Source organism: Colletotrichum gloeosporioides (assembly GCF_011800055.1).
Source record: "Colletotrichum gloeosporioides strain Lc1 chromosome Unknown consensus_84, whole genome shotgun sequence".
NCBI classification, from domain to species: Eukaryota; Fungi; Ascomycota; class Sordariomycetes; order Glomerellales; family Glomerellaceae; genus Colletotrichum; species Colletotrichum gloeosporioides.
The window spans coordinates 886946-899519 of NW_025544729.1; the positions used below are offsets into that span (position 1 = coordinate 886946).

The 12574-nt window shown below is 57.4% G+C and overlaps 5 protein-coding genes across 5 annotated transcripts; 2 read left to right on the plus strand and 3 right to left on the minus strand.

The window, feature by feature from the left end:
- Positions 1-208: 208 nt before the first annotated feature.
- GCG54_00002325 (Protein sarah) lies at positions 209-967 on the minus strand (the record flags this gene model as incomplete). The annotated part of the gene is made up of 1 exon (XM_045402419.1): positions 209-967. The coding sequence occupies one exon, from the start codon at positions 965-967 to the stop codon at positions 209-211; it is 759 nt and encodes a 252-aa protein (XP_045258781.1).
- A 4664-nt stretch (positions 968-5631) lies between these two features.
- GCG54_00002326 (Phenylalanine--tRNA ligase) lies at positions 5632-7165 on the minus strand (the record flags this gene model as incomplete). The annotated part of the gene is made up of 2 exons (XM_045402420.1): positions 5632-7052; positions 7102-7165. The coding sequence occupies 2 exons, from the start codon at positions 7163-7165 to the stop codon at positions 5632-5634; spliced, it is 1485 nt and encodes a 494-aa protein (XP_045258782.1).
- Positions 7166-7881: 716 nt separating this feature from the next.
- Positions 7882-9179, plus strand: GCG54_00002327 (Mitochondrial dicarboxylate transporter; the record flags this gene model as incomplete). The annotated part of the gene is made up of 4 exons (XM_045402421.1): positions 7882-8145; positions 8194-8217; positions 8329-9035; positions 9092-9179. The coding sequence occupies 4 exons, from the start codon at positions 7882-7884 to the stop codon at positions 9177-9179; spliced, it is 1083 nt and encodes a 360-aa protein (XP_045258783.1).
- Positions 9180-9736: 557 nt separating this feature from the next.
- Positions 9737-10883, minus strand: GCG54_00002328 (DNA-directed RNA polymerase II subunit RPB3; the record flags this gene model as incomplete). Its single annotated transcript, XM_045402422.1, has 3 exons — positions 9737-10130; positions 10190-10755; positions 10821-10883. 3 exons carry the CDS (start codon positions 10881-10883, stop codon positions 9737-9739), a joined length of 1023 nt encoding a protein of 340 aa, XP_045258784.1.
- Positions 10884-11455: 572 nt separating this feature from the next.
- GCG54_00002329 (GrpE protein-like) lies at positions 11456-12252 on the plus strand (the record flags this gene model as incomplete). The annotated part of the gene is made up of 2 exons (XM_045402423.1): positions 11456-11728; positions 11809-12252. The coding sequence occupies 2 exons, from the start codon at positions 11456-11458 to the stop codon at positions 12250-12252; spliced, it is 717 nt and encodes a 238-aa protein (XP_045258785.1).
- Positions 12253-12574: the final 322 nt, after the last annotated feature.

The window sequence follows — 12574 nt, forward strand, 5'->3', positions numbered from 1 at the left end:
CGCCATCCTCCGCGAAAACGACAGTCGTTTGAATCTGTCCGGGTGAAAAGAAAACCTCTCGAATCCTGTATACGTGCCCTGTCTTTCCCTCGTAACGCCGTCGCATAAAAATCCGTTCTCAGATGCTAGATGCGCCCAGTCCTGGTTCACCGCCTATCCGTATCGTATCCAAACGCCAAACAAGATCGCTCGTAAATGACTTGGTTCCTCATGCGTCCATCATCAGCTCCACCGGCGGGCGGGAAGTATGCGCCATGATCGGCTTGGTGTTCTCAATCGGGCTGAACTCCATGGGCTCGTCCGTCATGTCCTCGAGGCAGATGGCAGGAAGATCCGGGCTGTCACCTTGGGCGTCGGGCTTGTAGAGCAGTGTTGAGCTGCGGCTGCGCGTCTGGTGGGAGCCGTCGATGGGGCTGATGGGAGTGTCAACACCAGAGGGGCGGTGGCCAAGCTTGGCCAAGGCCTCGGCAAGATCCTCGGCGTGGACCATCTTGTTAGGAGCGTCCTCGAGCTTCATCTCCCAGCCGTGAGGAGGAGAGGGAGGGGGAGAAATGAAGAAGAGCTTCCCAGCGTCGGGCAGGGCAAGGTGACGGTCGGTGACCTCGACGGGTGTGGGCTGGCCGAAGTAGACGCGGACGCGCTCGCCCATTACAGCCTCACCGTCCCAGATGCGACGGACGGCGATGGCGTCGTCTTCTGAGAAGAAGGAGACGACGATACGGCGGAAAGACTTGAGAGGGGCGAAAGAGTGAATGGGCGCCGTCTTGGAGATAAGGTCGCGGATAGTCTGGAGGTTATCAGGGCGGAAGACGTTGGTGTCGTTCAAGTTTGTGAGGAGGAGGGTGTTTGAGGGCGGTGTCGGCTGGACCAGAGGCGGCAGGGAGGAGAGGTCGAGGGAAAGCGACTTGTTGGAGCCAGTTGAGCGTCTGGAAAAGATCGGACGGCTGTCTGACTTGGGAGACTCCATCTTGGTGGTTGTGAGGAGGATATGTGTGGTAGGGTGTGGTTGTGTTTGGTTGCGATTGCGTCAAGACAGCGAGGTACTGTTGGTTCGCGGTCTTTTATGTCGACGATGTAGTGCGCTTGTTCATGTACAGGCAGATGTGTAGTGGAATGCCTCGATATGTATGTAATTTGCGACTATTGGTTCAGGTTGTGCGTCTTTGTTTTGTTTGTTGCTTGGTGCTGGAACGAAAGGTGGTGGTAGTTGGCGGGAGGCGGTCTTGGTTATATGTCTTGAAGGTTGCAGTGGGCGGTGCAGTCCACTCGGTGCAGGTCCGCGGAACGGTAGTCGGTGGCAGAGGTACAAAGTACAAAACCGACGGCTGGGGCCCAGGTCCAGTCGGGCGGAGTGTGGGATGGTTGGATGGTGGATGGCTGAGTGTGAGTGGGCGAGGGAGGGGTGCTGTATCGGGTGGGTGTGTCTGTGTGATGAAACGGGAAGGCCACACGGACTCACGGGCCCGTTTGAAGTTTCGCCGCCTCTGAGCCGTCGGGTCACAGTGGTGGAGACGCTGGACGCTGGACGCTGGACGCTGGACTGCGATACGCGCTTAGTGCCTCCTGCTGCTCCTACAGGCTGGCCAGTCGAGTCTCTTGCGAATGGAAAGTCATGGTCAGCCAAGCCAGGCAGTACTTCGTCAATTACAGCAGTTAAGCAGGGTCCAGCAAGGCAAGAACAACCTTGAAGAGGCGCACAGAGCATGTTGAGCACAGAGTTGGTCGTCCAGCGCAGGGCCCCTGCTAGGAAGAGGAACAGGAACAGGAACGGGAACAGCAGCGCTGGCAAATTGAGGCTGTGCAAAAGCGAGAAGGAGAAAAAATGCTATTCCTCCCGCGCTCCAGTAGGCTTGGCGATTTTCTCTTGGGTATCCATAGGTACTACGAAGTAGGTTCAGCAGGAAGCAATCCAGTCAGCAAGCTTATTACCTTGTCTCCTCGTCTCGTCGGTAATCATGCTGCAGCAGCAAGAGCAATGTTCGATGGCGGACTGGACCACCGTGATCTTCTCTTCCATGTTCAGTGTGAGTCGGGACAAGGCCTCTGGTTTGCCAACTGCACTGTTCGCCCCACCCGAAATCGAATTGTCGAGAATGCCATTCGCCACCCCAGCCATACTTTACGCAGCGACCTATCCGTATTACTGTGTACGAATACCTTGCCTCGCTCGCTGTTCCTTAGCAGCGCAACTAACGGCAGGCCCAGACCAGCTGGACATGCTCAGGCCTGCACTGCTAGTGCTACGCATTTACCGACTCAAATGAAGAAAAGAAAAACGTGTCGATACGGTCGCAGCGTCATTTCGCCCTCTCCGCCTCACTCGGTAATTTCCACAGCAGTGACGACTGCTATTCGACGTTGAGGGCGGTGCTGCGCGAAAAAGCTAGTATCGTTCCAACTTTCAAGGTCATCTCAACCAAAGGCAAAAAGTGACCGCATCGCCGTTGCAGGCCTCCCCCATGCACCGCACCCGGCCTGTCATCACTCGGAAATGGGGGCGCCTCTGCGTCCCTTCCCCACGCGCCCAGCAATGGAACCCAGAACGGTGGTCGCTTCTGGCACTGTCCATGACGGCAACCACACCGTAAGGTACCGACTGCCCCGGCTACCTCGCGAAGAAACAGCGCCTCCGACCCGCTAATTGGCCGCAGCGACATGGGCGCATCGCCGTCTTCACGATGCCATCCCACCTTGTGAGCATCCGCCCGTCCTCTCCCTGCCTCCCGGAAGCCTCCAACTCCATTGGCTGTGCCTCGCTGGATTCTCTCGAGGCATCTTGGCAACTGGGACAAATCACAGCAAACTCGACAGATGGAACTCGGTACACTGCAGGCACTGTCAAGTCAGCCACCAAATTCGCCCTCCGCTTCCCATTCGCCCTCACGCCTGCCGCTTTCCGATGACTTGGGTCTCTCGTAACCCTCTGTTACGAATATGCAGCCGCCTAGCTGCCTGCACATGGCTGCAGCGATCAATGGAACACACTTGCCCAGTCGGGACTCGGGCATATTCCGACTATCAACGTTACCATCAGAAGCATTATCTCAATTGTCATTTGCCAGCTATCAACTCGACAACACTTCTCCCCGCTCCTCACGCTATCGGGGTAAAGATTCGAACACCCAGGGGTTCAACCGAGCTCCCCCACATCGTCAACAGTTAAGCCGCCGCGCCAAAGAGGGACCGGGGGCTGTGTAACGATAGGTTATTGTGTTCACACGACACCTCAAGTCTGCCATCGCCCTCACCACGCTGAGGCACTTGACCACTGTACCTACGACGCCTGGATATTGCGGCATAGAGTTGAGTTTGAGGCGCCGCCTCCTTGGACCACCGCGACGGCTACCTCGCCAAGGCCCTCTCACAGTTGTCGTTTCTGAAAGAGACTTCAATCCTTAGGACATGATGCTTTTGATGGCTGAGGCTGTCTTGCTAGTCTTGGCTCGACAACTCGCCACGGCATCACACGTCGCTCTGGGGCTGGTTCAAGATTGATGATGGAAGCTCCTCTCGACAGCCGCAGCAATTACGTCTTCATGCTATTGAAATCATGACTCAAAGTTCAGCTGGAGCGAGGCTCCTCGCCTTCTCTCGCGATCGATATTGCAAATCCGGCCGGAAAAGCCCACCAGTTGTCAATTTTCTCACACCGGCTCAGCCCGGCAGCGTACGAGTCGCCCTACAAAGAGCCTTCCGCTCAGCCAGCACGGGGCAAATTGCACTGAACGTCAGCCCCCTCCAACGCCGCCGAACAGACATCACAGCGCACGCTCGTTCGTCTCGTCTGATCCCGAGCATCCGTCAGCCACGATTGGTCTCCGCAGCATACGGATGAGAAGGAAATTTGCTGTCAATAGCGCCCTCAACACAGCCAAGCCATCTGTCGCAGCAGAAATGCCTCTCCTCTCGTCAGGATGCGATGCAGACATTCGATGTCTCAACTCAAATGATCCAGTGCTACACAGAATTCCCTCTCCCCCGCCCGCCCGGCGCCCGCCCGACGCAGCTTACGGGCAACTGTTGGTGGTCAGCTCCCTCGCGATCTGGAAACGAGGCTGTGCAGAATACCAAGACTTTCGACCTGCCAGATTGATGTTTCGCTCTGCAATCGGCTTCCCCAGACACCCTTTAGGCCAAGACGTTCCCTTCCTGCGCTCCGCACCCGCTGCTGCACTCCAATGTCCTTCTGACTTGCGCTTCGCACCATCAGGGACCAGTTGCCGAGTCGGGTAACTAGAGGATTCTCGCCATTGAACCCGCATGCACGACAATCAATTATCGATCCACTTGCATATCTCTCCCGTGTCTCCAGACTCACCAACCTCCAACGCCGAAGCGCCTTTTCCTGTGAAATTCCATCTTCATGTCCTTTGACTGTGGAGTGATGTCCCGCAATCCTGAGCATTAGGCTCGGGGCACGGTTCTCCATGAACCGTTTGCTACTGTACCGTTTTCTTCTCAACTTCAGACTCTCAGACACTCCACCTTCGATGCGCCTGGTAGCTTATCTCCACGCATCGCGGGGCCATCCTTGCCACGAGGGAAACTGCCTGCCCAGAAAGACGACCGGCTAATAAACTCTCCATAGCAGAGTCGGACCTGAGGCATGGCATAGCTCATCTCATTCCTGTTTGAACACATCGTCAGGAACCCGATTCAGGAAACCAGCAGCAACCTGCCAACAATGACATCCGACCCGAAGCGAAAACACACCGGCTGTTAGACATGGGAGCGTGGCTGAGCCTGGCAGTGTTGTCCAGAATCCAGACTTTTCATACGTTGCGAGCAACAGACTGAACTCCGCCCTATCACGGGAGGCATGAAACTGACTTGCACGACCGTCCCAACTTATTCAGACGACGGGCCAAAATTCTGCCTTTCCCTCCGAACGCTACTGCAGCAACGCACCGCCCGGGCATTGTAGGTTTATGGATGATACAATCGATCTGCAACCACGGCGTCACTGCTTCAGATTGCGACCCGGCGATTGACTCTGCTCCCATCCGAGCATGATCTCACCGTTCGAGAATCTCGGCAGAATCATACAAGGGCGACCGCAGGGCAGATCCGTCTTTCCGAATCGCCCGCCCGGGCGCCTGGCGCTATGCCGTGTCAAAATGTTTCTTGTCGTTGCAGGGCTTGTACGGCCCGGCACTGCGCAGCACTGAAGTCTCGCTCTGTGACATCTTTTCCCGAGAACGAACATCAAACGAAAAAGATCGAAGGAACAGAGATCCGTGAGTGGACGGGTCTATGGGGTCTATCAAATCCCCGAGATTGCCCTGTGAACTCTGGTCCACAGCGCAAGGCCGCTCAGCCTGCTGGGAATACCGAGTGCGGTCTTATAGTACAAGTTGTTCTATCATACATGGCGTGATATACTCGCGATTTGAGAAAATCAGCTACTCAAGCAGGGCGGGCAAAGTCATGCCGTTGCCTTGGCAGCAATTTTCCCTCACGACATCCCCAAGCGAGGAGTAGCCACGACTGACAACGGCATGCTAAGGGATCCCGACCCCGTTTCGCAGGGACTCACTCCAATAGGGTCGTCCCGTCTCTGCAGACCGCTCGAGTGTTGGCTACACAGCCCCCTTACCCCTCAACGCTCGATGTGCAAGCGCAGATTATGCCTCACCGGATCTCGACACCTAGCTTCTCGACCAATTTCCGGGTCACTTCGTTGTGCAGCTCGTTGGTCTCTTCGTTGGTCAGCGTGCGCTCCAGGCTTCGGTAGTTGATGCGGTAGCACATGCTGCGCCTCCCCGTCTTGGGATGTGTGAACTCGTCCACAAGCCGGACGTCCTCGACCCGCTCACCGGCGATATCCCGGACCAGCTCCATGATGTCGTTCTCGTGGAAGTCCTGCGCGCTGGCCTTGGTGTTCCCGCCCGCTGCCGACACTCCGCGCAGCCAAAATGAGACGTCCTTGTGGCAGGCCGGGTGCTTGGAGAAGGGCACGAAGCGCTTCATGGTGTCGAGCTTGTCTGATACGCCCCTGAACTGGCCGAGGAATCTCTCATCCTGCGACCAGAAGAGGCGGATGTCGGGAATCTGGAAGAGGAGCATGGCAATGCGCTCCAGGCCGATGCCGAAAGCCCAGCCCAGTTGGTTGGGCACCCCCGCGTTGATGCAGATGTCCTGCTTCACCACACCGCAGCCCAGCACCTCGAGCCAGTCCCCAGCGTAGTAAACTTCGAGTTCCCAGGAGGGGCTCGTGAAGGGGAAGTACGCCTCCACCCAGCGAACTCGCAGCGGCTCGTCCTTGTAGTCCGGATCCGCCTTCGCGGCGGCGGCCTTGGCCCGCGTGAAGATTTCAACGACCATGAGCTCGAGGGAGCGTTTCAGGTGCGCGCCGATGGCCTCCGCCTCGGCGGCCGAGTGATGGCCCTCCTGTAGCGGGTTCCGCTCGGCGTCGAAGGCGGGATGAGGGTCCTCGACCTTGACGCCGTGCTTGGGCAGCTTGTTCACGTCCTCCCACACGGCGGCCGCGACGTCGCCGTTGGGCACCTTGGTCCGGTCCCACATGCGCGCGCCCTCCATCTGGTGGAAGACGGGGTAATGGCTCCTGTCGATGGCATCGCGGCGGTAGACGTCAGCGCTGATGAGGTACCCCTCGCTCAGGTTCTTCTTGAACGTCTGCGCCTGATGCGCGCTCGTATGCGTCCGCAGCAGCGTCTCCTTGTTGAAGTAGTAGGTGTCCGACTTGGCGCGGCCGGGGTGGTCCAGCGGGAAGCCCAGCGAGTCGAAGTTCTGGTGCGTCGAGACGACGGGGTCGAAGGTGTTGTGGTACCTGTACGTCGGCGCGGGGAACTGCGACTCGATGATCTGCCGGGTGATGTAGACGGGATGGTCCTTTTGCAGGTGAAGCTTGCGTGACGCCGCGTCGAGGACGGTCTTGGGCACGTTGAACCACTCGTCGGTCGTAATGGTCTGGCCGTTGACCACGATCGTCTTCTTCTTCTGGTCTGCTGCTGCTGCGCTTCGCTCAGCAATTGAGATGGCCCACGGCGGAGTAGATCTTGGTCTGACCTGAAGAATAGGCACGCCGGCTACTGCTCGACAGCAGCAGCGCGGGGCTGGTGGCCCATTGTCGAGGGGCACTGGAGCAGATGGCGCCACGGAAGCAGCTGCGCAACTGCCTCCCTGCTAGCCTTGGGATGAGCATGTTTTAGATTGCCCTTGATACGACGCAAAGGCTTTGTCGGGAATTATGTGTTCATTACGGGCACCTCGAAGGTGTCCGGAATTGCAGCGGTGACTCGACAATCGGTCTGCTTCGCCGAGAATGGAGCTGGAGCCCTGAGCAAGTCCGTCGTCCCCGTCGATCACAAGAAAACTGACGGGACGCACGGACCAGACGCCGTCTTGTCTTTTCGGCGACGGGCGGGCTGCGGACCCAGGGTCCTGGAGGCGCTGTAGCGCATGGCACCCCTGCTGATTAGCGCCCATGACGCAGCAGCTTTCTGCTCGTCCAGCGCCGATAACAGCCGAGAGCTGGGAGGATTGGGGGGTTGTTTTTTTCTAATCAGGCCCAAGGGGAGGGGAGGGGGGAAAAAAGTTCGTGATACACCGAGCCGAACGAACCATTCGGCTTCTTCAGCCCACGCACCACCTCACCACCTCCAACTTCTCCAAACGCCAACCCCGAAGTCGGCTTTTTCGAGCGCTAGACGTCACCGCAACCCTCCCCGAAAGTGACGTTCTATCCTAGAGTCGCCGACAGGCAGAAACCTTGACCTTGCTACATAGATAACCAGGAAGACAACCTTTCCGGTTATCAATTGGTCAAATTCAGATAAAGGTTTCTGGTTTTCCGCGACGCAGGTTCACTTTGCGCCGCAGCGGGATGAGCCTTTCGGTCGAGATCGCATAGCTGCAACGATGCAGTCCACCGCCAACATGGTCCCTTCCGCCGCCTCCAGCAAGCCCGCCGACGAGGCCTCGTCCTCGTCGGCGCCGGTGAAGGCGGTGCAAGTCGATAGCCAGGAGAAGCCGCAGCAGAAGCAGACGACACCCAAGAAGAAGGCGGATAGTTCCATGCGATACCCCTTTTGGTTCGGAGGCAGCGCCAGTAGCATGGCCGCCTGCGTAACACATCCCCTGGATCTGGGTGAGTTCTCTTCCCCCGTGCTTGTGATCGAGCAAGTGTGTGCATGATAAGCACCTGCGATATCGCAACGCCGGAGCTTACAGGATGCTGACGATGTCTCAGTCAAGGTACGCATCCGCCCGAACAACACCACCAGCACACAATCACGAACGCCTCAATTGCCGTGACGAACATGCAATCCCGAACGAATCATTCATACTTACCAAGAAAATGCATAGGTCCGCCTGCAGGTCCGCCGTCCCGACGCGCCAAAGAACATGGTCGGCACCTTCGCCCACATCGTCCGCAACCACGGCATCACAGGCCTCTACAACGGCCTCTCCGCCTCCCTCCTCCGCCAGATGACCTACTCCACCGTCCGCTTCGGCGCCTACGAGGAGATGAAGGTCCGCGCGACCCGCAAGAACAACGGCAAGGCCCCGGCCTTCCCCGTCCTCGTTGCCATGGCCTCCGCCTCAGGCTTCGTCGGCGGCATCTCGGGCAACGCCGCCGACGTGCTCAACGTGCGCATGCAGCAGGACGCCGCCCTGCCCGCCGCCGAGCGCCGCAACTACAACCACGCCCTCGAGGGCATGCTGCGCATGGCGCGCGAGGAGGGCATCATGAGCTGGTTCCGCGGCGTGCTGCCCAACAGCATGCGCGCCGCCGCCATGACGGCCTCCCAGCTCGCATCTTACGACACCTTCAAGGGCATGCTCATCAGGCACACGCCCATGGGCGATAACCTCACCACCCACTTCACAGCGAGCTTCCTCGCCGGTGTCATGGCCGCGACCGTCACGAGCCCGATCGACGTCATCAAGACCCGCGTCATGTCCGCGACCACGCAGGAGGGGCTGGCGCACACCCTGGCCAAGATTTACAAGACAGAGGGTCTGGGGTGGATGTTCAAGGGCTGGGTGCCTAGTTTCTTGAGGCTTGGGCCGTGAGTTTTTCCGACGTCTCTCCTTAAACGCTAATAATCGACTAACCATCTTATAGCCAAACCATCTGTACATTCGTCTTCCTAGAAATGCACCGCAAGGTCTATAGAGCGGTGACCAATGTTGGAGGCGAGGAAGCCATCTAGGGAGCAAAGTAGCATTAGACTTCAACGTTTTAGACACTGCATATGTTATGAGGGGGCGTTGGAAAGAGGTCATCTGCTGCATTTTTGACAGGAGTCTTGGGGATACACAAAAGAGTTGGATGCTGGGTTTCGCTTCAGAAAGACACATATTTGGGCTGTTTTGTGAGTTGTATTAGGGGTGCCTTGAAGGGTTGGAGTCTTCAGATTACTTGTATTTTTCGGCCCCTTCACCCTCACCTTTCGTATCATTTTTTCTTGCATCGCCTTTTCAGTTTTCGACGTCATCCCTCGCGGACGTCCAGGCCAGTATCAGAGCCAAGTCTATATGCCAGGAAAGCCACTTTGGCAAAGAATCAAAACCGTCTCCCCTCTTACCCCTGATATGCTCCCGTCGCAAGGTGCTGGTCCAGTCTCATGCTCATACAGCGAACCCCAAATGTCTTTTTATGTGAATAGGCCAGTCCATGCTGATGCTGGCTGTCCCCAAAACTCGCAAAACTCCATTGCCGCCCATCTTCAAGAGATCATTAACGCCTTTATTGTGTGGATCATCATGCTCAGTTCCAGCCAGACTGGCCAGAAGCACCGTAGGGTGTGGTGGTAGCGTACGGAGTCGTCGCGCTTCCGCCCCATGACCCCTGAGCGCCTCCGTTGAACGGGGTGGTGTAACCTTGGTCCTGTCCCCAGGGGTTGCCACCGTCCATGTCCAGGTTGGGGCTACGTGGGCCGTCAAAGTCGCCCATACCATCGTCATCAGCCTCGCCGGTGAGCATGTGCAGCAACAGTGCCATCTTCTCCTGGATGATCTTGATTCCCTCCTGGATGATTTGGTCGGGCTCTAGACTTCCAACGCCTTCGACCTCAAAGTAGAACTTTTCAGGTACTGCGTCGTAGTCGAACGCTTCTCCCTCTTGAGGAGGGTCCTCCATCTTCGCGTACTTGCTCTCAGGCCTAGGGAAACATGTTTAGCGCCATAACACACTGCGCGCTGCAAACCTTGAGAGACTTACCACTCCGCCTTCGCATCCTCCTCGTACCACATGTCCAAGTGATGCAGCTTGTTATGAGGGTCGTATTCAAAGCCGACAGCAGCCGTGGGCATCCATTTCGCGTGCTCCTTGGCGATTCCCTTCTTTGCAATGCACGACAACTTGAGATCCTGACCCTTGCGCAACTTTGCGATCAGAGAGCCTTGACCTTCCGGATCCATGATGACAGGGTTTCCTACGGTGCCATTTTGTCTGAAACTATCGACAATCAGGTCGCTCGCATAAACCTTCATCGTCTCGTCGGAGGTGCAGCGTGCGTGCAGAGTAAGCTTGACACTGCAGTTGTCGCAGTACTGCTCGCAGTCGCAATCACGGGAGTACAATAAGCTGTTGACATCCTTCGAATGTAGGGGAATGAGACCCAGACGATGGGCAATGAACTCGTCGGCAAGAACAGAGGTATTGGCTTCGATTTCGACCAGGTCGATGGCGATTGTCGGAACCTCGGCCTGGATGACGCGCCGCAGCGAGTTGGCAAAGGAGAGATCGCAGTTCGAGAGGTCAAAGTTGACGTGGATGTTGTCGGCCTAACCAGACAGATAAACTGTTAGCACCACGAACTTCATTCCATCGATGAAGCAGTGTGATTTACCCCCGAAATCTTGATCTGAGGCCCCCCGGACTCGCCGTCCAACAGCATCGGTTCGTACTCCATCGCGCCTACTCCGCCGAATCGAGGTCTAATTTGCAAGTTGTGAAGGGCTGAGAAACGTCGCAAGAGCAAATAGTAGCACCGAGATCGAGTGCGCGGGTGCTTGATAAAGCCGCCTTTGTGACCGAGTATCGACGTGGGTGGGTTGTACGAGGATGAGTTGGCGATAGCTAGGCAGTGGGGGAAGGCTGAAAGGATATTTTTGCGACAGGAGGCGAGGTGAAGTCGCGCTCTCCCAATTGGAAGGTCCAGCAACCGTGCAGCGTCGTGCCTGGCGTGCTAAACCACACTGGCCTTGCCTTGGCACCAGTCTTATCGATAAAGCTCGCCGCCGGCCCCTCCGTTCATCCGCCCCGAGATGGAGCTCCATCCCGGGACTTGATTGGGCGCAAAAGTTTCCCGGGTGGCCGGGGGCCAACGGCAGTCCATCCGTCACTGAGGGCCATTCCGATAAAATTTCATTCCCTCTTAAAAGCTCCTCAGCACACGCGACAGTCCCTGTATCGCCTCCCGACCCTCCCCTCTAAATCTTCCACCTCCTGCGCCCCCCAATCTCAACAACCACAAACGCCAAAATGTTCAGACAAGCTATCGCCACCTCTTCCCGCGCTGTGCGCTCCGGCATGCGCACCCAGACCCCCAAGTCTGTCTTCCAGAACCAGTTCCAGACTTCCCCGGCTTTCAGGATACGGGCCTCTCAACCTGCCGTCGCAAGATGGTACAGCGACGCTAAGGAGAAGGAGACCAAGGACGCCGAGGCGCCCAAGGAGGGTGAGAAGGCTGAGGACGCCGAGTCACCGTTGAAGAAGCAGCTCGAGGCCAAGGAGAAGGAGGCCGCTGACTGGAAGGTTCGTCGATGCGCAATTAACCCCTCCTACCGATGTCGGCTTCCCGAGAAAAAAGTGGCTAACACGGCAACCCTCAACAGGACAAGTGCTTGCGCACCATCGCCGACTTCCGCAACCTCCAGGACCGCACACAGCGCGAGGTGAAGCAGGCCCGCGACTTCGCCCTCCAAAAGTTCGCAAAGGACCTCGTCGACAGCGTCGACAACCTGGATCGCGCGCTCTCCATGGTGCCCCAGGAGAAGATCAACGCCACCGAGAAGTCTGGCGACCTCCAGGACCTCGTCAACCTGTACGAGGGTCTCAAGATGACCGACGACATCCTCATGTCCACCCTCAAGAAGCACGGCATCGAGCGCGTCAACCCCGAGGGCGAGAAGTTCAACCCCAACGAGCACGACGCCACCTTCATGGCGCCCCAGCCCGACAAGGAGGACAACACCGTCTTCCACGTCCAGCAGAAGGGATTCAAGCTCAACGGCCGTGTGCTGCGCGCCGCCAAGGTCGGCGTCGTCAAGAACGCTTAAACCGTCTGACTCGTTCGCGATCTCCAGCACTCGGCCCCTGCTGATGTGCGGGGGTCCTTCTCACCAAAAGATTTCATGGGGCTGGCCTGCCGCTGGGAGGCTTCGGCGGCCGCAGCCCCCTTTGTACCATTATGTTCTACGATACTGTGTCGATTCCCGGAACAGCGAACTGGGCGTTCCGGTTGGTGTATAATGCTCCTCTCATGACGTTACTATTGCATGGCGGATTGGGGGCCAAAATGGGTTGGCCCTCACTGGAAGAAAAGAAAAAGGATAGAATCTGGATATGTTGTGTACATAGGCCCCGGAGAGGGATTCCGGG